Source organism: Camellia sinensis, chromosome 2 (assembly GCF_055761805.1).
Source record: "Camellia sinensis isolate YWXY chromosome 2, ASM5576180v1, whole genome shotgun sequence".
Taxonomy (NCBI): domain Eukaryota; kingdom Viridiplantae; phylum Streptophyta; class Magnoliopsida; order Ericales; family Theaceae; genus Camellia; species Camellia sinensis.
Window position 1 is genome coordinate 115,348,997 of NC_138962.1, and position 27,563 is coordinate 115,376,559.

Below are 27,563 nucleotides of genomic sequence, written 5' to 3' on the forward strand. Positions count from 1 at the left end.
TTAGACAAATCTTTTAAAAAATGGAACAAAAACTTTATTTTTTATGAGAACCCTAGAATTTGGAAATTTTGGGAAAAAATTGTGAGATTGGCAAAATAATTTACCATGGGAGTAAATGATGGAGGAAATTCTATAGTTGTATCAAATGAAGTGATTTGAAAAGCTTGAGCGTATTGTTATTATTGTGGAAGAACAAATGCTAAAAAAATGATGTTTAACATGTGGAGAACTCATGAATGTTGTTATTGTTATATTGTCTCTTGGGAAAAATATACTATGATATTATATTGATAAGAGATGTAGAAATTTGATCGCAATGGAGGATTGTGTAGATGAATGGAGAAATTGAGACATTTCAAGGCATTGATATAAAAATATATTGCATTGACACTTGATTAAATTATTATCACTTTTCGAATTGGCATTGTTGAGATGTTTAAATGGAACGTTATTATTGCATTGGGCATTTGCATAATCATTCAATTTTGTCATTGATACAATTGAATTTAAATATTGCCTTGGAAAAATGTATTGTTTTGAGAAAGGAAATTGTTTTGTGAAACAAGATCATATTGATTGTTTTTAGGGTAACTATGTTAGTAAGTCTGGATAGGGGTTGCAGTTAGTATTGGTTAAGTTGGCCTGAGTATCCATGATGAAAGACTGAAAACACGCGCAGAGTCCACGTGCCTTCCTGTTAGCTACCGATGAAGTGGGGATTGGTAGTGCTTGTTATGTCTACTTGCAAACATCAACCTCTGGGGATTACCTGAGTCGTATTTACTGCCCCTTTGAATTACATTGAAATTATTGAATTGTTAAATTCTTAAGGTTGAGACAATAGTTTCAAATGCTAAAGACTTATGTTTCTGAAACATGGCATGACATATGCATTCATCCTATGAGATTGTATAAAATGTATATACTTTGTTGAGATTTTCCTACTAGACTTTGTGCTCACCCCATGGGATTTTATGCAGGAAAGGATGTGGTGGTCCCGCCGAGTTAGAGGCGTGGGATATGTTTTTAGAGCACAATGCTATTTTCTTTATTGTAATTATTTTTGATAAGCCATGGGCTTATTATGTATGGATTCAGAAACCACTTTTGTGTTTAAGCATTGGAATTTGTAACCATTGAGAGCATTTATTTGTACCTAACTTGTTATGTCACATGCTATAAATTCATATACTAGGGATGTTGAATGTATATTTGCATATGGAATATCTTTTGTAAATCTCTTAATGATCAATGAATACAAATGTTGGAGATTTATAGATGATGTTAATATTGAAAACTTACTTATGTTTACGTTTAACAATGGGAGTTGGTGAATCTTTATGGTGTAAATTTTCGGGACGTGATAGTTAATGTAAACAAGCCAAAGAAGTAATTTAACCCAAAACTACTAATGCTCTATTGTGCTATTCATTAGCTAAATCTGGATCCATTCCTAGCAAAACAATGTTGACCCTCCGCAAAATAGAAGGGTAAAATCGATACCAAAAAAAAGCCTTCCATGCAAAAGCACCGCTTATATATATAGATACACACTCCTTCCTATATATATAAACATGTACTATATATATATCAATTAAAATGTATGTATGTATATGTATATCATATATGCATAATTGAAATTATCCATCAATTCTTTCTTTGGCTACATTACCAATAGTTTTTGTCTTCTTTTTGTTTTTGTTTTTTTTGTTTTTTTTGACTAATGTTAGCGATCATGAAAAAAAATATCATGACACTACTAGAAAAATGACTTTTTGCTACCATATAACTTGTGACCACCATACTAGCAGTCGCAAATAGTCAATTTATTCCCTATTTTCCTTTATTTATTTTCCTCTCTTCCTTACATTTGCCCTAGTCTCTTCACAAACAACACTGATCATTCTCTCTCTCTCTCTCTCTCTCTCTCTCTCTCTCTCGGTCTCACAAACTGGTATGAATCTCTCAATATCTTCTTGATCTCTCTCTCTCGAAATGTGTGTGTTAAGCATTGAGTCACTGTTGATTTTAAGTAGATGAATTTGGGGATTTTTGAGGGTGTTACAAATCGATAGAAGATGGAGTAATAGTAGAGTGAGTTGAGGTTTGATGAAGATTAGAGATCGAGAAGTTGGATACTTAGTGGTTCACTACGAAGAAGTCATCTCCTAATTCGAAGCAAAAGCGAGGTTCATTTTGCTGAAAAAATTGTTCTAGTATTTCAGTTCTATTTCAATTCTCAGTTTAATTTTTCAATTTCTTCTTTAGCTCATTGTTTTGATGGATTGATCCATGATTTTTCCAATTTTCCTATTGATATATCTGTACAAGTATATGTAAACATATGTTTTTGTTTTGTTTTGTTTTTTCATTGAATATATGGCCATCTATGGCAGCTTGACAGTATAGTTAGCTTACATGTTTAACAAGCATGTTGATTGTTGTTTGTCCAGTTTGATACAATGAACAGTAATAGTTCCAACCCACAGGTGAAATCAATAATTTACATCTTTTGATGGTACAGTAGTTGGTGTAGTCTTAGTGTTGGGGGATTATTTGAAGGATGAACCATGGTTAAAGCTCCTCTGCAGCTACCTAAAGTATGAACTATTTTATTTGTAATTTTTATTTTCATGTTGCTACAAATCATGACATGTTTCATTTAAAATATTATAGGTTAAATCAATTTATATGTTTGCATGTTGAATTTTATTGATGAATTAGTAGCTATTCATGACCTGCTGAATAATTTGAATGTGCGAAAGCTTAGGCCTTTTCGAGATTAGGATTGATTACTATGGAACTAGTGAAGATATGGATGATGAATGGATTGTGACTGGATTAAGATGAAAGTAGTGTCGGAATGTAGTGACTACAAGCTGATTATCCAAATGATGAAGCTGGATAATCACAGGGATAGTGATACTCGAAAAACTTGTACTCTATTTGGCAAGAAAATCTCAGTTTTAAATTATTCGTGTAAAAATTAATCGTTTTTAAAGTGTTTTGAGTAATTTGATTTCTGACCGAATAGTTATGATTTGTGATTGTAATGACTTTTGAACTTGTTATCTCTTTGAAGTGTTAATGAAATACTAAAGTTAGGCCTCGTTTGGGAAGCGGCCGGTTTAGCCAAAAAGTCAAAAAGTTACTAAAAAAATTAAAAAGCCAATAATTCATACCAAAAAGTCAAAAATTCTCTTTTCTCTCTACTTTTTGCACATCTTTTTATAAAAAGTCAAAAAGTTATCCCAAACATACTAGTTTTTTTTATATCACATTTTGGCCAAAAAGCCAAAAAGTTACTAAAACAACATGTTCCCAAACGAGGCCTAAATATTTTTATTTTACTTTATTGAATATAATGACTAAAATTTCATAGTCAGACATAGGGGTGTGCATAATACCGCAAAAAACTACCAAAATCGCTTTGAATCGCTTTGAACCGTGCATTTTTCAACTTTGGTGGGCGGGTTGGGGTTCCAAGTCGGCGGCTCAATGCCGGTGGCGGGTGAAATTTTGCCAACCCGCGGTTGTAACCGACCCGCACCGCCTCTGATGCAAAAAAAAAAAAAAAAAAAACTGTGTTACACATACACACACAGCAAGAAATTTCAGCCGTAGATTACACCCACACACATATACTCACACACACAGAATAATTCTTCAATTAAACCTAATTGACACCACACATTTCATCTCATTCATTCATATCGATTCATAGCTGTCTTTGGTCTCATTCCTCACCTCGCCGATCGGCTGTCACCACCGCCGCTGTCTCCTTCCCTTGCCGATCGGCGCCTACTCGTCGTCGTCGACTCGTCGCGTCGGTACGTGACTCTCTCGCTGCTCTCTCTCTGCTCTTCTCTCTCTCGCTGATCTCTCTCTCCTCTCTGCTTTTTTCTTTTTCTCTCGCTGATGAAAAGAAAATGGCTTTAACCCGGTTAATCGAACGGTTTGGGTACAAAAAGACCAAATGGGTTGTGGGAGACAAGGGGAATGGGTCGGGGAAACCATAGGTTTATTTATCTGCTGTTCTACATAAACCGGTAAGAGTATGATGACTATGAACTTTCTTTTGAGGTAAGAATACTGTTATTAGGTCTAGTTTTTGTCACACGCATTACTTAACATCCTCATGGAATTTCTTTGCAATGCCGAATAAGTAAAGTTAATTGGTTGTTTATTTTCCCTGATGTAAACCAACAGCATAGGATGATGGTCTGTTTGCAATTATAAATTGTAATATTTTCTGTTCTGTAATGGTATGTCTCACTTCTTTGGATAATGATGAACCATTAGGGATTGTGAAAACAAGTTGTATTCTAAAATTTATGAAGTCATTTGATTTTAAAAGTTTTAGCAGTGAAGCAATGAGCCCCTTTTTTTTGTAACATGTTTCCATTTGGTTTGTAAGATGCCCTTTTGTTGCAACATTAGTTCACTGATTAATAATGTCATTGATATTTGCATATTGCAATCACTAAATTGCTGTTGATTTGAAGTGGCATGGTTATTTTTTTTAGTTTATTAGTTTGTTTATGTTTAATGTTATGTTAGATGAATATTTTAATTTTGACTATTTTAGTTAATTTATAAATCAAATCTTTTTATTATTTGATTCAAGTTTTGTAATTTGAATTATATTTTTATAAACTGTCAATCCATCCAAACTACCAAGGAAAATCCGCCATTATTTGCCAACCGAACCGCCAGCTTTTTATAAGAAAAATGGCAAATTTTAATGACATTTTTATTAATCCGCCACCCGCCATACGATTTTTATTTTTCTCCTAAACCGCACCGACCCGCATCGTGCACACCCCTAGTCAGACATTGTAGATGACATAATTGTTAAATAATGTACAAAATGCAGAGTCAAGTTTTAGATGTTTACATTTATTAAAGCAGATCAACAACACATTGGACCTATAATTTTGTGCATGTAGAAGGTGCTAGTGTGAGGAAGGTTAAAAAAGACATTACTAGAGTAACTTTTTGTTCCATCATTGTATGATATTACTTTAGGTGTTGTCAAGGCTACCATTATTGGAATGATTCTTTAGGAAAACTTGTGCTGGCTGTTGCTATTCTTTGGGCTTCACTACTAGAAAAGAAAAAAAAAATCTGATTAGGCTGAGTTAGATTCCTCAGTTTTTGAAAACATTCACGGACCAGTTTAATTCCTCAGTTTTTTAACCGTATTTAAATTTAAAGCATCCACAACCACAATCCAGACTACTGTGAACCTACATTACTCTTTCTCTCTCACAGAGATTAGGAAGCTTATGTAAACTTAACACACCATCCACAATACAATGAACCTGCATATCTCTCTCTCTAGCTCTCTCTCTCTCAGAGATTAGGAAGCTGTACTGAATCTAGACAAAACATAACCTTGAATTGCAATTCATAAAAGAAAAAAAAATCCAATCGAAAATGGCTCTGTTATTCCGTTAAGACAAAAAAACAAAAAAACTACTGCAAAATTCATGTGTCCCATACATCTCGTACCTATACCCAATTTATGTCTTGTTAACAAAGGTTCATATTGGGGAATATAAAAGTCCATATAACGAGTTTAAAGTGTTTGATTCCTGATTTTTAGAAAATTCTATCACTTGTATTGTGTAAAAAATTTCAATCTTTATGCTTTAACAGCTTATTTTATGCTTGATCTGTTTGTTACTTTGTTAGTTGTTTTGCTTTGATTTCTGCTTCAGAAATCTATGGATATAGCTCTCTCTTTGTCTGGCTTGGCTGCTTTTTTTTTTTTTTTTTTTTTTTTTTTTTTAAAGTACTAAAGTTTTTTGTTTTGCTCAATTGTGTTTTTTGGATAGGATCAATGATGATTGATAAAAACTACGTTATCTATCTATAATTCCCTTTAAAGGGATTGAAGATATTCATATTATTCTGAGATCCATTTACCACTTGTTTTTGGTTCATTAGTTTTTATGTGTTCTTTTATGGAAGCTATGGATTTATGTGAGGATCAGTGATGAGTAATCTTTTGTTATCCTTGCACTTTGATTGCTAGTGAAGAAAACTATGGGGAATGTTAACTCTGAGATGCTTTTCATTTTGTCATTTTCTGTTTTCTCCTATTTTCTCTCTAGGTTGTGTTTTCAACTTCATTATTGTACCACTTCAAAGTAATATTTTTTGCATGATGCTTTCATTTGATGATATGAACCACTCTAATGGCCAAACTAACATTAAAGAATACATTTTGAAAACCTTCAAATGTATATTTGTTTGAGTAAAACAAAGTACATTTGAATAGTTTCTGTAGTATTATTGTTTGGGTAAAACCTTCACCGGACACAATATAGCTTTGCAAATTTTAAGTAAACATTATTTCGTACACAATATAGCTTAGACAATTGCAAGAATTAATTTTTCACCAATTTTCTCAATTATTTATGACTAACTCCAAAATATCATAAATAATATTTTTTTTATAAATATATGTCTAACCAAAACTATTAGTCTATTAGCTATATTTATTGAGCCAAAACTATCAAAAATAAAATAAATAATTTGATATTTAATTTAATGGTGTTAAAATTTAACGATTTTTTATTTTTATTTTAATTAAACAATAAAAATAATTAATTTGATTAAAAAAAATTAGAAAGTCTTAATCGTCAGAAAAGTTTTTGAACCTATTTGTCTGAAAAATATCTTGAAGTAATCATAAAGTTGTGGCAGGTAGATAGCAATCTTGAAGTAATCATAAAGTTGTGGTAGCTAGATAGCAGCCAACAAGACCTTAACAGTTCCGCTCAACTATCTGTCTAAAAAATATTTTGAAGTAATCATAAAGTCGTGGCTAGATAGCAAGTAGCAGGACCTTATCAGTTCTGCCCAACTATCCGTCTAAAAAATAAGGTGATTTAGTCAAAATTCACTCCTAATAAAATTTTAATATATTAAAGATAAGCATAAATTTTTTTAAAAAAAATATCTAACACATTATTATTATTATTAAAATATTAAATTTTAAAATAATATTGTAGATGCTTGGTTTTAAAAAAAATTAGTGTTTTTTAAAATTTTCTCATTAAAATCTATCAAATAAGATCCATATTGATTATGAAATTCTTTATAAAAAAAAATATTACCGTTGAAATTGATTTAAACAGTAACATGTTACTCTGCTCACAATTACTCTAACAGTAACATGTTATTTTATTTCACAATAATATGATACTCGGCAATATTGTCTAAGAAAAAAAAGAAATTTTATTTTGTCTTTACTCAATTATATGTTTTTTCCTTAAGGAGTTTATGAAGCAAAATAAATTAGACTGTCTTTTTCACTTAATAATGGTCTAATGGAGGAGTTTTGCTCAATTTTCTTAAAATTTATACTGAATGATTTAACCATGATGAGTATTTTGCTTTTCGCTAAATAAGGGTCCAATTAAAGGTTTTGGCTAAATTTTCCCAATATACTCAAATACATATACAAATACAAATAAATAAAATAAAATAAATTGTTCTATGAACTCTTTGAAAAATTAAAATTATAAAAAAAAATAATCTACAAACATAATTTTAATACATAAAATTTATGCTAAATGATCCAACATAATGAATATTTTGCTTTGAAATAAAAGAGTTACACAAGATCACATTATTTTGTATATATATATTTTTTTGATAGGAAAATTATGTTTACAATTATTCAAAACAATAATTGTCTTGCTCAATCAATTCAATGCATGTGGAATAAATTAGAAAAGTATGAGCATGCCTAGTTTGAACATTGTAGGCCATGAAAGTCCAAAGGAATCTGTAAATCTATGAACACAATCATAAATCAATTGTTGTCAGGAAGATAGAGAGGCAGAGGCAGAGAGAGGATGGAGCTTGAACACTTCAGCCATGACCATCCCCTAATCCTCAAAACAGAGCACATATAAGATGATGATGGTGTTGTGAAAATTTCTTGCTGCGCGTGAGCAACTAATTATCTCATTTTGATTATGTGGTTTCAGAGAAGGCAAACCAGAGTTTAATCTTGTTGATTCGGGGATAACAGCATCAAATAACAAACTATCCAGGTTGACCTTCTTTTTCCCATGGAACTCTTCTTTTAATTGTCTCATCAGTTCTTTCCTTATTATTTGATTACATTCAATTATTTTGGGTAAATTACACTCACCTCGCATGAGGTTTTTAATAATTATAGGGGCCTCTCATATAGTTTCAATAATTACAGAAATCATTCTTTTATTAAGATTTCCCACCGTTAATCTTCTGTTAACATTGATGAAAGAGAAAAAATTTGAGAAAAAAAATAGAGAAGAGAACAAATAATAATAATAATAAATTATATGGTATTGTTATTTGCTGCAGTGACATTATGAAAAAATGAATGAGAAAATAAACAGAAAGAAAAATGAAAGAAATAAAATAAAGAAAATGGAAAGAGATAGATAATTTCTCCAAATATGTATTTTTTATATGGAAAAAAAATCAAATACTTATATGTATTTTTAAATTTTTATTCAAACTCTAATTTCTCAAAATAATTATTTATAAAATTGGTGGTCTTTTTAAAAAATAAAACATCTTTTATACTTTGTTTCGTAATTTTCAAATGAATGATTGTATTTAATCGAATATAAAATTTAATGGTGATCAGTTTATTAGCTCTTTTTTTTTTTTTAAGATAAGGTAATGTTTGGTTATTCTACTATTATATACATGATTGTCTTAACAATTTAGAATTTTTTTAAATATTATATAGAATTTAATAATTTTGTTTTACAGTATTAAAATGATGTATGGGTCTTTATTAATTTTTTGTAAAACATCAGGGAGGTGAGTGAATGATCCTTAAGCCTCGTTTGGGGAGTGGCTATTTTAGTTAAAAAGTTACTAAAAGTTGTCACATCATCTCTCTACTTTTCTGCACATCTTTTCGTAAAAAGTCAAAAACTTACTAAAATAGCTTGTTTCCAAACGAGGCCTAGTATTATTTATTTATTTTTATTTTTTTTGGTTTCAGCCAAACTAGGCAAGAAAAAGACCCCACACAACCCACGAATATATAAATATATACATATATATACTCAGCAGCCATGGCAAAAAAGAAGAGAAAAAAATGAGAGAGAGAAGATAGGAGGTAGTGGCAAGAAGAAAAACAAAAGAAGGGCAGAGTGGATGGTTCAGCAATGTTGCAGTATAGTGACGAAAGGGCCAGACAAGAAAAGAAAAAAGAGGAAAAGAAAGAAAAAAGGGCAAACATGTCATTTTAATAATCTATTTGAGGCCAATATCTGCCTCACGCATTCAATTTAGTGCTTGTAAAACAAACACAGTTAATTTTTAAAAGTCCATATATTTTTAGACGTAACTACAAAAAGGTAAAATGTAATTAATCCTCTTTTTAAATTATTTTAAAATGTGATAGTGTTTTAGTAAGTTTTATTGATAAAAAAGGATTTTGTGTTGCAGTTTTAAGTATAAATGTTCACAATTACAACTTTCACATTTCTAAAAAATTCACACTTGCTACAATTCACATTATATATATATATATATATATATATGAAAGAAACATGTATGCATATGTATGCTAGTAAGGTGGCTACGTGCAAGGCATGCAACACAGTGTCAAACGTAGAATTGTCTGGAAAGTGATTTCCCAATTCTTCTAAATCAAACTAATTTTAGAATTCAAAAAAATACATCAATTTAATTTATCCATCAAGTCAAGGGGTATGTCTATGCAAAAAATAAAAACCGAGGAGTTGAAACTAATGGGATTCAAACTGGATGGCATGGCACCATCTTCAAGGCCTAAGCAACCAATCTGCTTGTTTGGTTTGAGTTTTCAGGATTCACTTTTCAGAAAATTAAAATTTTTTATTTTTCATGTTTTTTTATTTTCACTTAATTCTTTTAATATTTGAAGTAATTTTTTTTTTTTAATTTTTAGATGCACCTAACATAAATATACTTGAAAAGTATAATATTTGTGAAATTTTTTTTTAAAAAATTCACTACATACCAAAAATACAAAAAAAAAAAATTATGAAAATTCAATATATTTTTGTATTCTTATATATTTATTGATTTTTTAAAATATTTTTTTGCAAATATTTTATTTTTTAGATATATATCTAAGTAAAGTGCACTTAAAAAAGTAAAAAAAAAAAAAAAAAATTGAAAGAGAGAGAGAGAGATGAGAAACGTAGGAGAGATTAGGGCAAAATTTTGAGGGTCCAAATTTTGAGTGGAAATTTCAAATTAAGGTAAAATTTTGTGAAAAAATTTGTTTCTAATTTGTTTCTAAATGGAAAAAATAGGCTATGCTTGTTAAATTAATATTTTTTAATTATTATTTATTGTTTATCATTTTATTTTATTAGAGTTTTATGACTTAGTTTGAGGAAAAAAAGTACAAAATTTAGATACATTTAAAAGTATAAATTTTAAAAATATAAAGAAAAAATCATTTATTTTTTATATTTTTTTGTATTTATAGATTTTTTTATAAATATTTAATATTTAATTATATTTAGATTAACTGAATTTAAAAATTAAAATTTTTAATTAAAATATTAATAAAATTCACTTTAAAAAAAAGTATTGAAAATTCAAAAATAATTTTTGCAATTCTAAATCAAAAATAGAATTAGTTTTTTCAAATTTAAAAAAATATATATATATATATATATTATTTTTTATTCTAATAAATAAATAATTGAATATCCATCATGATTGTTCATCACCATGCAAGCTCTGTCTCATGATTGTCCATCACCATTGTTGCAGCAATAAAATTTTAGATCTACTAACATTCATCTAGATCCATCATGAGCCTTTATTTTTATTTTTATTTTTCTACCTTTCTATGTCTCTTTTTCTCTATTTTGTCGATGGAAAAATTAAAATTTGTAGAGGCAATTGTCAAAGGGATCAAAACTTACTTTTTTCTCATTGAACTCGTGATTCTTCTGCAATTCTACATTGTTGTAGGCCTCTCTCCCGCTATACGAAAATATCCTACACTTCCTTATTATTTGACTGTCCTAAAGCTATCATGAAGTATAAATTTACTCCTCTCCACTCAAACTATCACAAAGTATCACTTTACTATATGAACTATAAAATGATACAATTAAACCCTTCAATAAATATATTAATCTACTCGTTAGTCCGTATTTGGCATTTAATTTTATAAATTTTACTCATTTACTAGAAATTTCACTTGCTAATACTTAAATTTCACCTAAACATTAAAGCTAAATTTCACTATTTGAAGAGAAGGAAATTTCGCTAGTTGGAGATAATGAAATAATTATTACTATCAAGTTTTAATTAAACAATATTAAAATTTTGGCAACTACACACATCATAGAATTAATTAAAAAAAAATTAAATAATCATAAGCTAATTAAAAATTTAGTGACAATCACTTGTTATTCGATAACGAAATCACTAGCAACATCTTTCTGTTTAACTCATAGTTTTTCCATTTACTCGCTAGTCTGTCTTTGGTTTTAATTTTATAATTTTTACTCCTTTAGTAAAAATTTCACTTTGTTACTAATATTAAGGTTAAATTTCACTATTTAAAGATAATGAAATTTCACTAGTTGAAGACAATGAAATAATTATTACTATCAACTTTTAATTACACAGTATTAAAATTTTCGTAATTTAATATTTTAGAATTAATTAGACAACAAAATAATAAAAAAATGAAATTACCTTTAAATAATTAAAAATCTAGACAATCGTTTGTTATACTCGCTTGTTACTCGACAATGAAGCCACTGGCAACATCTTTCTTCCTTAACTCATAGGTCTTTCATATTTCCAATTGATTATAAGCCTCTTTTCCATCAGATCACCAATCTATCGATTGTATTGTATGGACATCACCATACACCAACATCCACTGACGTGCCCTCGTTATTTCAAGTAACACTTGTTGTCTCCAACTTGAATATTTGTTGATGACGGTCTAACACCATGCAAAAGAATTGATTGTGCATTTGATTGGATGGATTGGCCACCACTAATCGATTTGCTAATTGATTGGAAGGCTTGGCCACCACCAATCGATTTTACAATTGATTGCACATCTAAAATTTTACAAAAGAATTGATTGGAAAAATTGGCCACTCCGATCGATTTTGCAATTGATCGAATGGCTTGGACACAACCAATCAGTTGGCCAATCGATTAGATTCGCCAATTGATTGGATAAATTGACCAATAACTATTCAAATTTGTGTTCCTTATATATTTTTGTGTGGTCACTTACGTGATTTTCAGAAAACTTACTTGATTTTGTGTTGGTCAAAATTTACTCAAATGACTTACTCGAATTTGTGTTACTTACACACTTTTATGAGATCACTTACGTGAGTTTGTGAAAACTTACTTGATTTTATGTTGTTCAAAATTTTTATCAAATGACTTACGGGAAATTTGTGCTCATTTATGTATTTTTGTGAGATTACTTATGTGAGTTTGTGAAAAATCTTAGCATTTTTGAGAAATCAAAGTTTTCTCATATAACTTACCTGAATTTGTGTTACTTATGCATTTTTTTGAAATCACTTACGTGAATTTGTGAAAACTTAGGTTGCGTTTGGTAGAGCTTTCTAACTATGATTTGATGGTATGAGTTGTATTTTGAGTTTGTGAGTTTTGGAATTATGATTTGAGTGTGAAAAATTTGTTTGGTGAAAGAGTTTTGAAAATAGTTTTGAATTGAGTGGGGAATTTTTGATATAACATTTGATATAAAAACTTACAACTTATAACCAAACATAAAACTCAAAATTCTATTAAAGCACATAAAATTTTTTTAAAAATTCGGGAAATATTTTTTTGGAATATATAAAAATTAGCATATCAATTGCAACAACAACAACAACAACAACAACAACAACAATAATAATAATAATAATTGCACTATTCCGGTCAATCGGTCGGACGACTGGTGGGACGTCCGGTGGGACGACCGGTTAGGCTAAATTTAAAAAAAAAATAAAATTGAAAATCGCGCTTTACACAGAGTTTTGTGTTTGTTGTGGAAAACTAATTCCAAAACTCTATCAAAACATGATGTTACAATGTGGGGGTAGAATTAGGATTTGAAAATCCTTCCAAACAGAGTTATGTATTTTTGTGTGGTCAAAATTTTCTCAAATGAATTACTCGAATTTGTGTTACTTACGCATTTTTTTGAAATCACTTGTGTAATTTTGTGAAAACTTACTTGATTTTGTGTTGTTCAAAACTATTATGAGATGACTTTCGGAAAATTTGTATTCACTTATGCATTTTTGTGAAATCAAAGTTTTCTCAAATGATTTACTCGAATTTGTGTTACTTACTCATTTTTGTGATATTACTTACGTAGGTTTGTGAAAATTTACGTATTTTTGTATTGTTTAAAATTTTTATGAGATGACTTACAGAAAATTTGTATTTACTTATGCATTTTTGTGAGAACACTTATGTGAGTTTGTGAAAACTTATGCATTTTTGTAATATCAAAGTTTTCTCAAATGACTTAGTCAAATTTGTGTTACTTGCGCATTTTTTTGAGATCACTTACTTGATTTTGTGAAAACTTACTTGATTTTGTGTTGTTTAAAATTTTTATGAGATGACTTATGAGAAATTTGTATTTACTTATACATTTTTATGAGATCACTTATGTGAGTTTGTGAAAAATTTACGCTTTTGCGAGATCAAAGTTTTCTCAAATGGCTTACTCAAATTTGTGTTACTTACTTATTTTTGTGAGATTACTTACGTGAGTTTGTGAAAACTACGTATTTTTGTGTTCAAAATTTTTATGAGATGACTTACGAAAAATTTGTGTTCACTTACGCATATTTGCATGATCACTTACGTAAGTTTGTGAAAACTTGTGCATTTTTGTGAAATCAAAGAGCTTGTTTAGTTTGTAGCTCAAGATATAATTTTTGAGAAAATTTTTCAAAATTTTGTTTGGTTCAAATTTTTTGAAAAAAAATTTCCAAATCACTTTCTCTCTCTTATACATTAATCAATCACTTTTTTTTTTCCTCTCATCTCTCATTTTTACTCATTTTTTCTCTCACACACATCTACTTAATTATAACAAAATATCAAATCATCCCAAACTCTCAAACTCCAAAACTATTTTCAAAATATATAACCAAATAAACCAAAAAAATTTCTAAACTCTCTCCCCAAATTATTTTTTGAAAATTTATCTCAAAATACAAACCAAACACTCTCAAATGGCTTACTTGAATTTGTGTTACTTATGCATTTTTGTGAGATTACTTACGTGAGTTTGTGTAAACTTACGTATTTTTATATTGTTCAAAATTTTTATGAGATGACTTAGGAGAAATTTGGTTTTACTTACGCACTTTTATGAGATCACTTACGTGAGTTTGTAAAAATTTACATATTTTTGTTAAATCAAAATTTTTTGAAATAACTTGCTCGAATTTGTGTTACTTACGTATTTTTGTTAGATCACTTATGTGATTTTGTGAAAATTTATGTGATTTTGTCTTCCACAAAAAAATTTATGAGATCATTTATAGAAAATTTGTGTTAACTTAGTCATTTTTATGAGATTACTTATTTGAGTTTGTGAAAACTTGTATGATTTTATATTGTTTCAATTTTTTTAAGATCACTTACTCAAATTTGTTTTAATTACACATTTTTATGAGATCACTTATATATTTATAATATAATCTAGGATAAATTACAAATACATCCCCTGAGATTTACTTAAATTACAAATTACCCCATGTGGTTCTAGAAATTACATTATGCCTCCTACGATTTATAATTTTATAACAAATAGGTCTTTTTATTAATAAATCATCAGGTTAATTAACAGTTTTTAATAATGTTAAAATTTTATTTCAATTAATAATGCAGATAATTTTATTATTGTATAAATGAATAGTTAGAAATTTTTATTTTTTTCAATTAATTCTGTCAAATAAAAAATTCTAACAGATAGGTATTTGTAATTTTCTAAACCATAAGGGATAATTTACTTTTTAAGTAAATCTCAAAACATATATTTATAATTTACCCGAAATTGTAGAAGCTGTTATATAACGAGGAAATAACTTTATAATGGGTTGAGGAAAAAAACTATTTACAAAAAGGTCAAATGCATTATAAAAATAATAATTAAAATTATTATTATTATTATTTTTGTAATTAATATACACTGACACGATGTCAATGTAATTGTCCCTTATATAAATGTCAAATAATGATTGAGACCCTCACCTTCATAAGACTTCACAAGACTTTTTTAATTTGGATCACTCGTGATATGAATCTCATACATATGTTAGTCGGCCTCATACATACATAAAAGGCTAGGATCACTTTGAAGGTGTCAGAATTATCCCCAAAAGGGTCCCAAACATTTTTGACAAATGTCAAACGGCTTAAGTTTTTGTCATAAAACATGTATATCATTAATTACTAGAAAATGATACTATATAAATTTATTTTTTAGATTTATTTTATAATAAATTTAATAATGTGTAAGTGATATGATTAATTGATTATTGGAGAAATATGAGAGAGAATATCCTAATTGATTGTCATATCACTAGCCTTGAAAATTAGATCTAATTTTTTGGGATAAATTACAAACACACCTCTTGAGATTTAGTTAAATTACAAATTATTCTATGTGGTTTTAGAAATTATATTATGCCCCTTGAGTTTTCTAATTTTATAATAAATAAGTCTTTTTATTATTAAATCTTCAGGTTAATTAATAATTTTTAATAATATTAAAATTTTATTTTAATTAATAATTTAAATAATTTTATTATTCCGTATAACACCCAATCTTGAAAAATGATTCACTTCAATGATAGTGTTCTCTATACCATGTTTGCTGAGCAGTACTCGTCAACCAATGAAATTCATGGGCATATTTGATAATCATTTTTCAATATATTAATTCCACAAAGGATCTAGAGTGAAATTTTTCTAAAGTTTCCTAGAGTGTTACATTGTGTGGTTGAGATTTACTGGCAAGTCACATCAGAAAAAATTGATGTGACTTGTCAGTAAATTTCAACCACACAATGTATCACTCTAAAAAATTTTAGAAAAAAATCACTTTAAAGAATCCTTGCTCTATTAATTCTACTCTTTTTGGCATTTCTATCACTTACATAAACAATTCATTTTGGTTTACATATTTCAATGTAGTTGTTGTGTCAAGCTGGAAACAGCTGTCAACAACCAATAATCTATCCATACATGTCAACTTCTGTTTTTTACTATAGTCTGTGCAATATATTATTTTTACAATAATGTTGAGACTATTAAAAGTAGTGTTCTAAAAACATTATTAGTGATGTAACAGTGGACATAATTCATTACTTGTGTTTTGTTTTTTTTGTTTTTTTTATTTAAACTGCTTGTCAACTTATTAGTAATACTAGAGCACCACTTTTAATAGAATGCATCATTACCGATTATTCTTATAATAAGCTTTTGTTGCTGTGGGAACTTACATCATCAAAGACAAACACAAACCCACATTGTAGTGAGAGAGAAATGGAGCTTCAACATTTTAGCCATGAACATCCGTTGATCCTCGGTGAAGTGAACGACGATGGTGAGGCAATTGTCTGCAACATGTGTTGGGAAAACATCTCTGGTTCTGCATTCAGTTGCAAAAATTGTATATTATTTTTACACAAATTTTGTGCTAAATTTCCCGAGGAGATGAAACACCCGATCCACGCCCATTCCCTTACGCTCCAACAAACAAGGTGGTCTTCAACAAGGTGTGATGTTTGTAGCAAAAAAATATGTGGATTCGCCTATCGTTGTTGGCGTTGCAATTTTGACGTGGACATCAGATGTACGGTTAGAGGCCAACATTTTAGCAGTAAACATCAGTTGATGATCCTCAATGAAGATGAGAAGAATGATGTTGATGAGAGGGTTTCTTGCGATGTGTGTTTGGAGCAGATCACAGGTTCAACAGCAGCGTACAAATGCACAAATTGCTCTCCCTCTATCTATTTCCACAAATTGTGTGCACAACTACCCGCAGAGATGGAACACCCAATGCACCCTGAGCACCCGCTTGCCCTCCTCCAAGTAGTGGCTAATAAATTCATATGTGACGGCTGTCATATAGATTTGAAAGAATTCATATATCGTTGTTCCATCTGCAATTTCAACCTCGACATATGTTGTGCTTTGAGGGCACCGAAGCTTAAACATGAAAGTCACAAACACCCATTAAGCCTCGTGTCCAGGTTGGCCTCCTTCCAATGTGATGCTTGTGGCACAAAGCGTGAAGGCATGTCTTATATGTGTGGCACATGCAGTTTCTGGATCCATAAGGACTGTGCTTCATTAACACCCACCTTTAAACACCACACTCACATTCACCCTCTCACCCTCATCTATCCTACTCATGAATATCATTACTGTTTTAGTCTGTGCGACATTTGTGAAAATTCAATGGTGGGAGGAAGGTTTTGGTTATATGTTTGTATAGGATGCCACTATTGCATTGATGTCAAGTGCTCAACAAAGACAAAGTATGCTTTCGCATTTACCCTGATCTCGATTTTTATTTTCCCTTTTGACAAGAAAAAGTTTATTGACCATGCTTTTCTCCTCATTTGATGTGTTTTCTATTGTTATTTTGTGGATTTAGGGAAAGAGAAAGTGCAATTGAGGTTGAGAATATTGACGAGGCCAATTTGATTCACTTGCCAATGGCTGATGACTCAATTAGTGCAATTGACCTATTTTTGAAGCAAAGCAGCATGGGAGACAACAAGAGAGAAGCAGACCTCAACCATTTTAGTCATCATCATCCATTAATCCTTTTCGATGTGCAAGGAGACAACAATTTGTGCTATGAGAACGAACTACTTATCTTGAATGAGCTGAATAAGGACAAAATATGCAATGCTTGTGTGAGAAAAATTTCGGCTCCATTTTACAGTTGTGGTCTATGTGATTTCTTTCTCCACAAATGGTGTGCCGAGCTACCAAATGAATTGGAGCATCCGTGTCACCCACACCAGCTCATCCTCCTCAAAAAGCCCCCTGTACCTAGAGGATTGTTCAATTGCAAAGGTTGCGGCTATTATTGCAATGGATTTGCCTTACGATGTATCAAAGATGAATGTTTGAGTTTCTTTAACAATTGCGACCTCGATGTTAAGTGCGCTTTCCTACCCAAAGCTATCATTCATAAAGTTCATGAGCATCCCCTCTTCCTAAAGAAAGAATGTATCAGCGCAGGTTGTGCTGCATGTCCTCGAAGGGTTCGGATGTTTGCATTTGGATGTGACATTTGCAATTTCAACTTACACTCCTCATGTGCTCTGCTACCAGATACAATTAAGCATAGGTATGATGAACATCATCCCTTCACCCTAATTTATGCACCCATTAAGGATGGACCCGATGAGTATATCTGTGAATTTTGCGAGGAAGAAATAGACCCCAACTGGTGGTTCTATCACTGCATCGATCAGTCTGCTTGTGCCAAATGTATTTGTACGGAGAGAAAGGAAGTTCAAAATATCAAGTGGGGAAGCACTTATAACTTTGATAGGCACCCACACTGTCTCATCTATGTTCCAGTGACAGACGAGAGTTTTAACTGTGCCTACTGTCACAAGCATATCAATTCCCTGCCTCTTGTAGCACAACTCATTGCGAGGGAAATAGGCTTCAAATGTGAGCAGTGTAACATTATGCTCCATCCACATTGTCCTCATCCATAATATCTTAAGCCGTGTTTGTTTTGAGAATTTGATGAGAAAATGAAAAGGAAAAGAAAATGTAATCTTATTTTTTGTTTGATTATAATGGAAAGTATAAGAGAAAAGAAAGTGAGAGGGAAATAATCTCACTTTTTGTATTTTGAGTGGACTTGGCTTTTTTCTTTTTTCATTTGTCAACTAAACTAAATATAGTTTAAAATTTAAATCTTATCAATTATTTCTTCTTCCTTTTCTTTTTCTTTTTTTTTTTTTTCTTTTTATTTCTCTCATCAAATCCAAAACGATCCAAAAAATTCTTTAAGTTCTAAACCATCTAAAAACTATCCTTAAATTCAAAACCACTAATGAGGGGCCTTTTGTCTTATTACGGGCCATGTCGAAATATCATCCCGTCAAGCGGCAGCCTGAGGAACAAGGAAGAGGCTCAGCTCAACGCCCACTTTAGAAAACCTGGCAGCTTGACTTGGAAGTCTCACAATCTACAAGAAAGACTACAAGAAAGACAAATGTGGACAAGCTGAAATGCAACAGATTATGATGGGAACAACTTTAGTCAACTCACCCAAATTGAAATCAATTGATAAAATTAAATCATAACATGAAGAAATCTCAAGACTAAACAATAATATTAACGACATAAAATTAGACAACTTATTGGTTAGAGAAACAGTCAGAACTTAGTCAGAACTTAGTCCTGTTAGTTTATTTAATCAATGATCATGTCTAAAGTGCTACAATAGTCTTGCACTAAAAAACTAAGAAATACTATATAGTTAATAAAAATATATTACATCCCTACTCGCATAGGTAATGAGTTTGCTTTAATGATCACACTAAATAAATCGAAGTTTCCCAGTGATGCAAAGATGAATAGTTGAAAATAATATGAACCAATTAATTCAACCAAAAAAAGAACATTTGATTGAAACTGAAAAAGTAAAAAAGTAAATAAATAGACAGTATGCCTTAAATCAACCAAAGAAAACATTTGATTGAAACCAAAACAACAAATATATAGAAGGACCAATGTCAACATTTTAAATATTAGAGAAGCACATAGAATTATCCCAATAGAAGAAGCTGATAAATCACATGGTTTACACTTTACAATTAAAGACAAAATTCCAAGAACTTTTATGAAAGTTCAGTTCTATAATACTAAGAAACCAATGCATATCTTAAAAGAGCAAAATGCCCGTTATCTGCTTCCAATCATTTACTGCCCAAACTAATTGATGACATAACACTAGAAACTTCTATGGAAGATTCAAAATTGTTTAGAGAGTCGTGAATTAAGATAATAAAGGTTAGGAAAAATGAACATACCTTACGGTTCTGCATTCAAACTCTTTGCTGTGAGCTAACCATAGTTCCCAAATGTTTCATAAAGCCCACTTATCCCAGATAGCCTTTTCACATCTTTAAACATTTGAGATACTATTCAATTCGTTTGGTTTTTGTTTTTTGAAAATTGGATATTTTGTTTTTCGTGTTCTTTGTTTTTAATGAATATTTTTAAAATTTTAAGCATTTTTTTTTAAAAAACTTTTTTAGATGCACCTTACTTAGATATATCTAAAAAGTAAAATATTTGTGAAAACATATTTTTAAAAATTAATAAATACACAAAAATATGAAAAATATACTGAATTTTCATATTTTTTTGTATTTTTGGTATTTAGTGAATTTTTTAAAGATTTTTTTCACAAAAATTATACTTTTTAAGTGTATTTATGTTAGGTGTGTCTAAAATTTTTAAAGAAATTCCTTAAAATATTAAAAAAATTCTGTAAAAACAAAAAAAAATACGGAAAATAAGAAGTAGAATTTTTTGAAAAGTGAATTCTAAAAAATGAAAACAAACAGAGTGATTAGTGCTTTCTAAAAGTTAAGAGGCTATACAATGATTAAATACTAAATCAGTAATAGAGTATGATAATCTTGGCGACGTTGATATATATATATATATACTAGTTAGAACCAGACACGCCATACGCGTGGGGGTCGCGCTATTGTTAGCTAAGAATAAGATGCTTACAATATAATTAAGGTGCCTTGAGCTACTAAATATCTTATATCCAAATCATAAAGAATAAAATAAAATAAAAAAATTGATGCTACCGGTATCTAGTGAGTAGCATCCTAAAATATTGCCAATAACACAGTCAATTTTCCATAGTCATTATGTATCAAAATAATTTTAAGATGCAAAAGAGATGAATCATAGCTAGCATAACCAATTATGGCAATGTCTGGTACATCAGACGAGATAAAATCTAAGGATTCAACTAGAAGAATTACTAAAAGTTACAGAATTAACAAATATACATGGTGAGAGGTCCAACATGACTTACTTTAAGAGTGGGTTCAAGAGTGATTCTACACCACCAATGATGCTGCAAACCTACTCTAGTCAATTTTTCTAAATTGAATTACTTCACATCTCAATGAGCAAAAGGAAATAAACGGTTCATATTGACATACTTACTCCGCTTTATCCATAGGTAGCCTCTCTTCATAGCTTTGCATCTTCAATCACTACTAGCGAAGATACAATTCAAAATCCCTTCATCAAGCTGGAAAGTAGCATCCCAAAAGGTCCCAAAATTTTGTACATAATGAATTGCGGCATGAAAATTGCAACTACATGGCTATTCCTCTGGAAGACAACTCAAAAGCTATGAAAATCAAGACTAAACTATGAATGATTGATACATTGGCTATATAATCTCAATTTTGGAAATGACTGAGATCCCATTCAAATGGATAACTCAAAAAGACCACATGATAATCATTGAATGCTACTCAAGGAATTGCTTTTTGCCTTTAAGAAGGTGGAGAAAAATGGCTATTGTCAATTCATTCTATTGCAGTCTATCCACTCATTGCTATGTACATTCCTAAATGTAAAAGACAATGAAAACTCCCACACTATTGTTTCAAGCTAAACAACCACGCATTCATTTTAAATAATTAAACCCACAATTTTTATCAACTTGAATTCTAACTTATTTTATTTTCTTAACAAGAGAAAAAAAAAAAAACTTTCTTAATTAACATTTGAATCGGCAATTGAATTTAACTCCAACAATCAAACAATGGTCACTTGTCCAAAAACACTTGTCAAAAACAAATTCTGAAATTAACTCAAAAAAGTGTAGCCAAACATATGGCCAAACAATGGCCACTGATTTATTATGTTTTTTTAATCTTTTTGTATTTGTATCTATGCTCATGGAATGAGACATGGCCAGCCAAACAATGGTCACTGATTTATTATGTTTTCTTAATCTTTTTGTATTTGTATCTACACTTATGGAATGAGACATGGCCAAACAATTGAAATTCTGGTTCAAAAGTATTAGAAAATTCATCATATTTTGGATCTTGTTTCTTTGTTTGGTTTATTTCCTGTCAAGTGGATTGTAAGTCAATGATATTAATGGAAGCTTTTGAATGTCTAAGAATCTGTTTCGAATTCCCGGTGGATTTGAAGGCCCAATCACAATAGTAACTTTCTACATAAACTTTGAATAAAATAAATTGGAGCCTTTATTTTTGTGTTTTTTTTGTTGTTCTGAAGATACTTGAACATTGCAAGTGTATGAACATCATAACAAAAGAATTTTTTTTTTTTTTTTTTTTTTAACATGACGGTATGGTTTTACCTACTATAAAATACCCAAGGACTGAATTTATTTTTTTATTTTTTTATGGTTTTGTATTTGTATTTATGCTGAGAGAAGAGATATGGTAACACAATTGAATTTTTGGTTTAGACAAATTCACAAGCACTTGGTGGACAATTTATGGAGGCAGAGACATGTGAATATCTTGTGTAGACATATTGTCAAACACATAGTAGGCAGATTTTGAAGGGAACGCACCATGAATAAAACAAGAGCACGAATCTATGGCAAAAAACCAAATAAAATACAGCATTGAAGATAGGATTAGACAAAGAAGAAGAACATGCCAGATATTTTGTTTGCTGCAGATGACACCAACGATAGAAGCAAGTGTTGTTCAGAGACGAAACTTGAGATCGTCGATCGACATTGACAGAGCAGTTGCGAGAGTTGAGAGAACAGATGTTGTAAACCCTAAACAAAAATGCTCCCTTCAGTGAAGATAAAGGACATAGGATCCAAACCCCAAGAGAAGAGAACAGAAGAGGAGGGGTGATTTAGTTATCAGAAACGTAGAGTGTGGAGACAAAGAGTTAGGGCTCTTTTGATATATTTGATTGTTTTTAACTTAATATTTTTGCTAGTGTTTGGCACTAGAGCTTTTATTTTCCCACCTACTTTTTTTAAGTCATACCTTTCGCGACAGCAATTGTGTGTCGCATAAAGTGAAATATTTTCAATGGTTAGTAATTGTGTGCCGTGTATATTTGATGTATCAACAGCATGCTCTATGCATATCATCAAAAAATTTATTACGACTTGCATTTATTGTAGATTATTTACGACATGCAAAAAAAGAAAGTCGTAAAATTGAAAAATTACGACTTGTATTTGTCGTATGTTGTTGATGTGGTAAAAACTCAGTTTTGTTGTAGTGTTTTTAAAAAATTTCTACACATTAGATATGCTTTAAAGACACTTTGGAAACACACGCATTACAAATTTGAAAAAGTAATTTGAAATCAATGATAAACGAGAAACAATATAAAATTTTTATATCGTTGTGTCCAAGCTCTTAGCATAATGCCTTAGTTAATTATTTAGGTTAATTTTATCTTTTTTTTCAATTTATTGTTGTTAATTAGCTTGATTGATAATTGTTGGCAGATAGTCAGCTATGCAATGAGCATTGTTGATAATGAAATGTATAAAAGAGTTTCACAAAGAAACCCATATATTACAGATATGAACCATTTGCCTCTATTCTACAGCAAGATTTAAACTCCACAATTGACCCCAACTTCCCTCAGGAATCAAAACACCACCACGGTTTGCATTATCAATGCCTTGAGACATACATTTAGTTGGGTTTTTTGGGAATCAAGCTGGGCTTGAACTTGCAACATACTTGCTAGAAAATTATAAACTTAGTTGTTTACCATTTCGAAGTGTTAGAAGGACTTAAAGTGGACTCATAGCGTAGCGGGAATTCAATTGCATGGATTTCTAGGACATTCATTATTTTGTTTTAGCTTGTTATGTCGATTTTGTGCATACATTGTGGTTGGATTTTATTTAGAATTATTTTATTTTGTGGGCGGTTTGTGTTCCGTTTAGTATATATTTTTGGAAGTTAGTTATGGTTGGTTTTACCATTTATACTTGTGACATGTCATTGGATTAGGTTTTGATTTATTTATTTTTGGGCTATCGTCACATTTATTCTTTGTGATTTTGAGTTCATATTTAGGCTTACGTGTGCCTTGGGCTAAGTCTCTGTGGGCCACAGCCGGTCATATCTGAATTTGGGGTGTGCTACAATCTCACATTTCCTTTGAAGTAATTATTGAAGACAAATGAAAAACAAAAGTGATACACCAGCAGATTACATAAAAATCACATCACTCTTGTGCCTGAATAAGAGTATACTGGGAAACACTAAAGTGTCCCTATGTATGCAATTCCTAAAGAAATTCACAACCTTTTACTTGCACAACCAATTCCAAACTTTGACTTGTTCTATGCTAACACAAATGGGCTAAACTAAACATGGAAATTCAACAAGCCAACTTGACAAACTAAAATGGATTGACATCTCAGTCTTGAGATCATAACCACAAAAGATAAAGGAAGTTGCAAAACAAACTTCTACAACTAAAGCTTCACTCTCAGATGAACTGAAGTATTCAGTAAGAATGGACAACCTTTTTTGTCACAATTTAAATGGAGCATATCTCCTAAATATCATTAATTAAAGGATATGATTGACAAAGATAAGGAAATTATCAACTGCAAGTCTGCTAAATTACGACATCAAATGAAATATTCACATACTTGCCCTTCTGCCATGCACAACAAACCCTAGAGACCCGAAATAAAACCTTTTCAACCCTCTTCTAGAATTTCACCCAATAATACAAACACACTAAGCAAAAACAAAAATCTCAAAGGTTAGAGCAACCAACAAAACTTACATAATCTAAGTTTAATTGGAATTTGGAATACAATCTATAAAATACAAAGTAATGATTATAAATTATAATTACCACCACCAGACAATGATATATATATATATATATATAATATCACATAAGTACTAGGAAAATTGTTATAGGTAATATTCTATTTACTAAAGTATCATCTCAATGGCAGCTCATCTCTATTATCCATCAACGAAATATGATGGCTTTTTGACATAGTGGCCTACCTCCATCTGATTATATTTCAGTCACATTGTCCTCACTTTTTACCTTTTCCTATTCAAATCCTTATCAAAACCCATGATCCAAACATTGGCTAAATATTTGGGGAAAACATTTTGGCACCCCAAGAAAATACTTGGGCAAAACCTCTTGAAATTCTTTTAAAAGAAAATGTAATTTATTTACAACATGAAATATTTTTCTAGAATTTAAAAAACAAGCACCCAGCATTTTATTGCATTTAGATATAATAATCGACTTCAAATGCTTTTGAAATGGCCAACAACCATTGAAACATCTTTCTTAGTAAGCATTCCTCTACCACACAACTAATCTTTAGTATCACATCTTCAATTTCAATTCCTATACTGTATCCCAATCTCTATCTCCCAACTCCAGTTATACTAGCAAACTAAGTACCAATTGCAAGTCTTCTGTTTTCCAGTTATACTAGCAAACTAAGTACAATAGACATCAAATCAATTTCCAGCCATCAAAACCAAATTGCAAGTCTTCTGTTTTCCAATCAAGTAGCCATCGCAAACTAATGCAATTGGATAAAAAGCATAACTCTCATACAAAGAATCAAAAACAATAAAAGAACACTTTGATTGTCAAGTTTGAAATTAACCTAAATTCATCTAAAACAAGCTACAATTATTCAGTTCCAATTGTTCAATTGCTCTAAAAATCAATTGAGACAAAGTTACAAAAAAGACAACTTACATACAAGAGCTATGCGAACCCAAGTTTGCCAGCTTCAGAGAGCTCCACAACACCTGAAAAAGCATTTTTCTCTGAATCTTCCAACTATGAACTCTGCAATTCCCATGGCAGCCCAAAATCTAAGCTTTTGGCGTTGGCATCCTCTTAGCCTTCTTGTTTCTCTTCTCCGATAAAGCCTTCCCAAAGAACTCCACAATCCGCTCCTGTGATTCGAGAAGCATCTCGGTCCACTTCATCTCCATGTCCATTGCATCGCCTCGACTTCCCTCACCATGTCCATATTCATCCTCTCCAACCTCATAAACCCATCTCCCAATCCCTTAATCGTCACCACCACCTCCGCCACCAGGTCCCCCTCTCTCTTCATCCCCACCCCATCACCACTACTACCACCGCCTCTCTTCCCCAACCCTAACCTCTCTCAATACCCATCTCTCACAACCCTAGTAGACACAAAATTAGGGTTAGGGTTACGATAAGATTTTTTTTCCTCCCAAAAATCACCGTAACACTCGATCGACCGGGAATTTTGATCCGAAACTCGCCGATCCCATTGCTCATCGACCCATGAACACTCCGATTTTCAGTAACACCACGCTTCAAGCTCTGCTACACTCTGATTTTAGATTTTTAGAGGTTTGGGGTGCACTACCGACGTGTATTTTTTTTAATTTTTTTTATTATATTATTTAACAATGATTCATCCCCTTTTCCTCTCAACCCCTTTGACCTTCTCTCTCTCTCATTGGTCACATTTTTTTTTTCTTTTTCTTTTTTTTCCTGCTCCTCCAATCATCACCCGCCACGTGGCAAGAGGGGGGTGAGGGGGTGCACCAAGGATCCTCTAGAGTAAAATTTCCCTAAAGTTTCCTAGAGTGTTATATTGTGTGGTTGAGATTTACTGGCAAGTCACATCAGAAAAATTGATGTGACTTGCCAATAAATCTCAACCATACACTGTAGTACTTTAGGAAACTTTAGGAAAAAATCACTCTAGAGGATCCTTGCTCGAGGGGTGACCCCCAAAAGGGGGTCCCAAGCATTATTCTATATTATTTGTCTATTTTTTTTTTTGCATATTTTTTTTAATGAAAAGTTAAAAATATATTTATTTAGACCATTCTAAATACTTTTTAAATTAAAAAATGATTTACAAGATCACTAATGTGTAACTAATATGATTGGTTAATGAGTAGGGAAGATATGAGAGAGAGTGTCGTACCTTATGCTCTGTTTGTTTGAACGAAAAATATTTTTTGAAAATGTTTTTCGAAGAAAATATTTTCTGAAAATGTTTTTCGAATAAAATATTTTTCTATGTTTGGTGGTGGTGGTGGGACGACAGTAACGGTGACGACGATGATGGTGGCAGTGGCCATGGTGATGGTGATGTAGTAGTGAAAGTGAGAGGGGTGTGTTGGTGGAGGTGGAAATGGTAAAATTTTAGTTCAAAAAACGTTTTTCACCTCGTAAAAATGGAAAATATTTTTATGTTCAAATATGCTTGTTTTCTGTTGATTATGGAAAATATTTTCCGTTGACTTTCGTTTTTCATTATACCAAACACTAGAAAGTACAAAAAATATTTTTCAAAAAATATTTTCTGCCTAAACAAACAAAACGTTAGATATTCTAAGCTCTCAAACCTTTCTTTTTAGGTATAAAAAAATCCAGATCTACACTATGAAAATATTTTTGGAGCTTGCCAAAAA

General features: G+C 30.9%; 1 protein-coding gene, 1 long non-coding RNA gene and 2 other non-coding genes across 4 annotated transcripts; 3 read left to right on the forward strand and 1 right to left on the reverse strand.

The window, feature by feature from the left end:
- Positions 1 to 3,711: 3,711 nt before the first annotated feature.
- LOC114265711 (uncharacterized) lies at positions 3,712 to 18,931 on the forward strand. The gene is made up of 4 exons (XM_082915456.1): positions 3,712 to 3,830; positions 8,007 to 8,072; positions 16,558 to 17,591; positions 17,711 to 18,931. The coding sequence occupies exons 3-4, from the start codon at positions 16,591 to 16,593 to the stop codon at positions 18,792 to 18,794; spliced, it is 2,085 nt and encodes a 694-aa protein (XP_082771582.1). The 5' UTR covers positions 3,712 to 3,830; positions 8,007 to 8,072; positions 16,558 to 16,590; the 3' UTR covers positions 18,795 to 18,931.
- On the forward strand, positions 5,838 to 5,928 carry LOC114321329 (small nucleolar RNA snoR27). Its single transcript, XR_003650243.2, has one exon. It is a non-coding gene; the product is annotated as a small nucleolar RNA snoR27 (small nucleolar RNA).
- Positions 5,990 to 6,078, forward strand: LOC114321326 (small nucleolar RNA snoR26). The gene has a single exon (XR_003650240.2). It is a non-coding gene; the product is annotated as a small nucleolar RNA snoR26 (small nucleolar RNA).
- A 194-nt stretch (positions 18,932 to 19,125) lies between the features above and the next one.
- Positions 19,126 to 26,507, reverse strand: LOC145820289 (uncharacterized). Its single transcript, XR_014361559.1, has 2 exons — positions 25,852 to 26,507; positions 19,126 to 19,273 (listed from the first exon to the last, which is right to left on the reverse strand). It is a non-coding gene; the product is annotated as an uncharacterized LOC145820289 (long non-coding RNA).
- Positions 26,508 to 27,563: the final 1,056 nt, after the last annotated feature.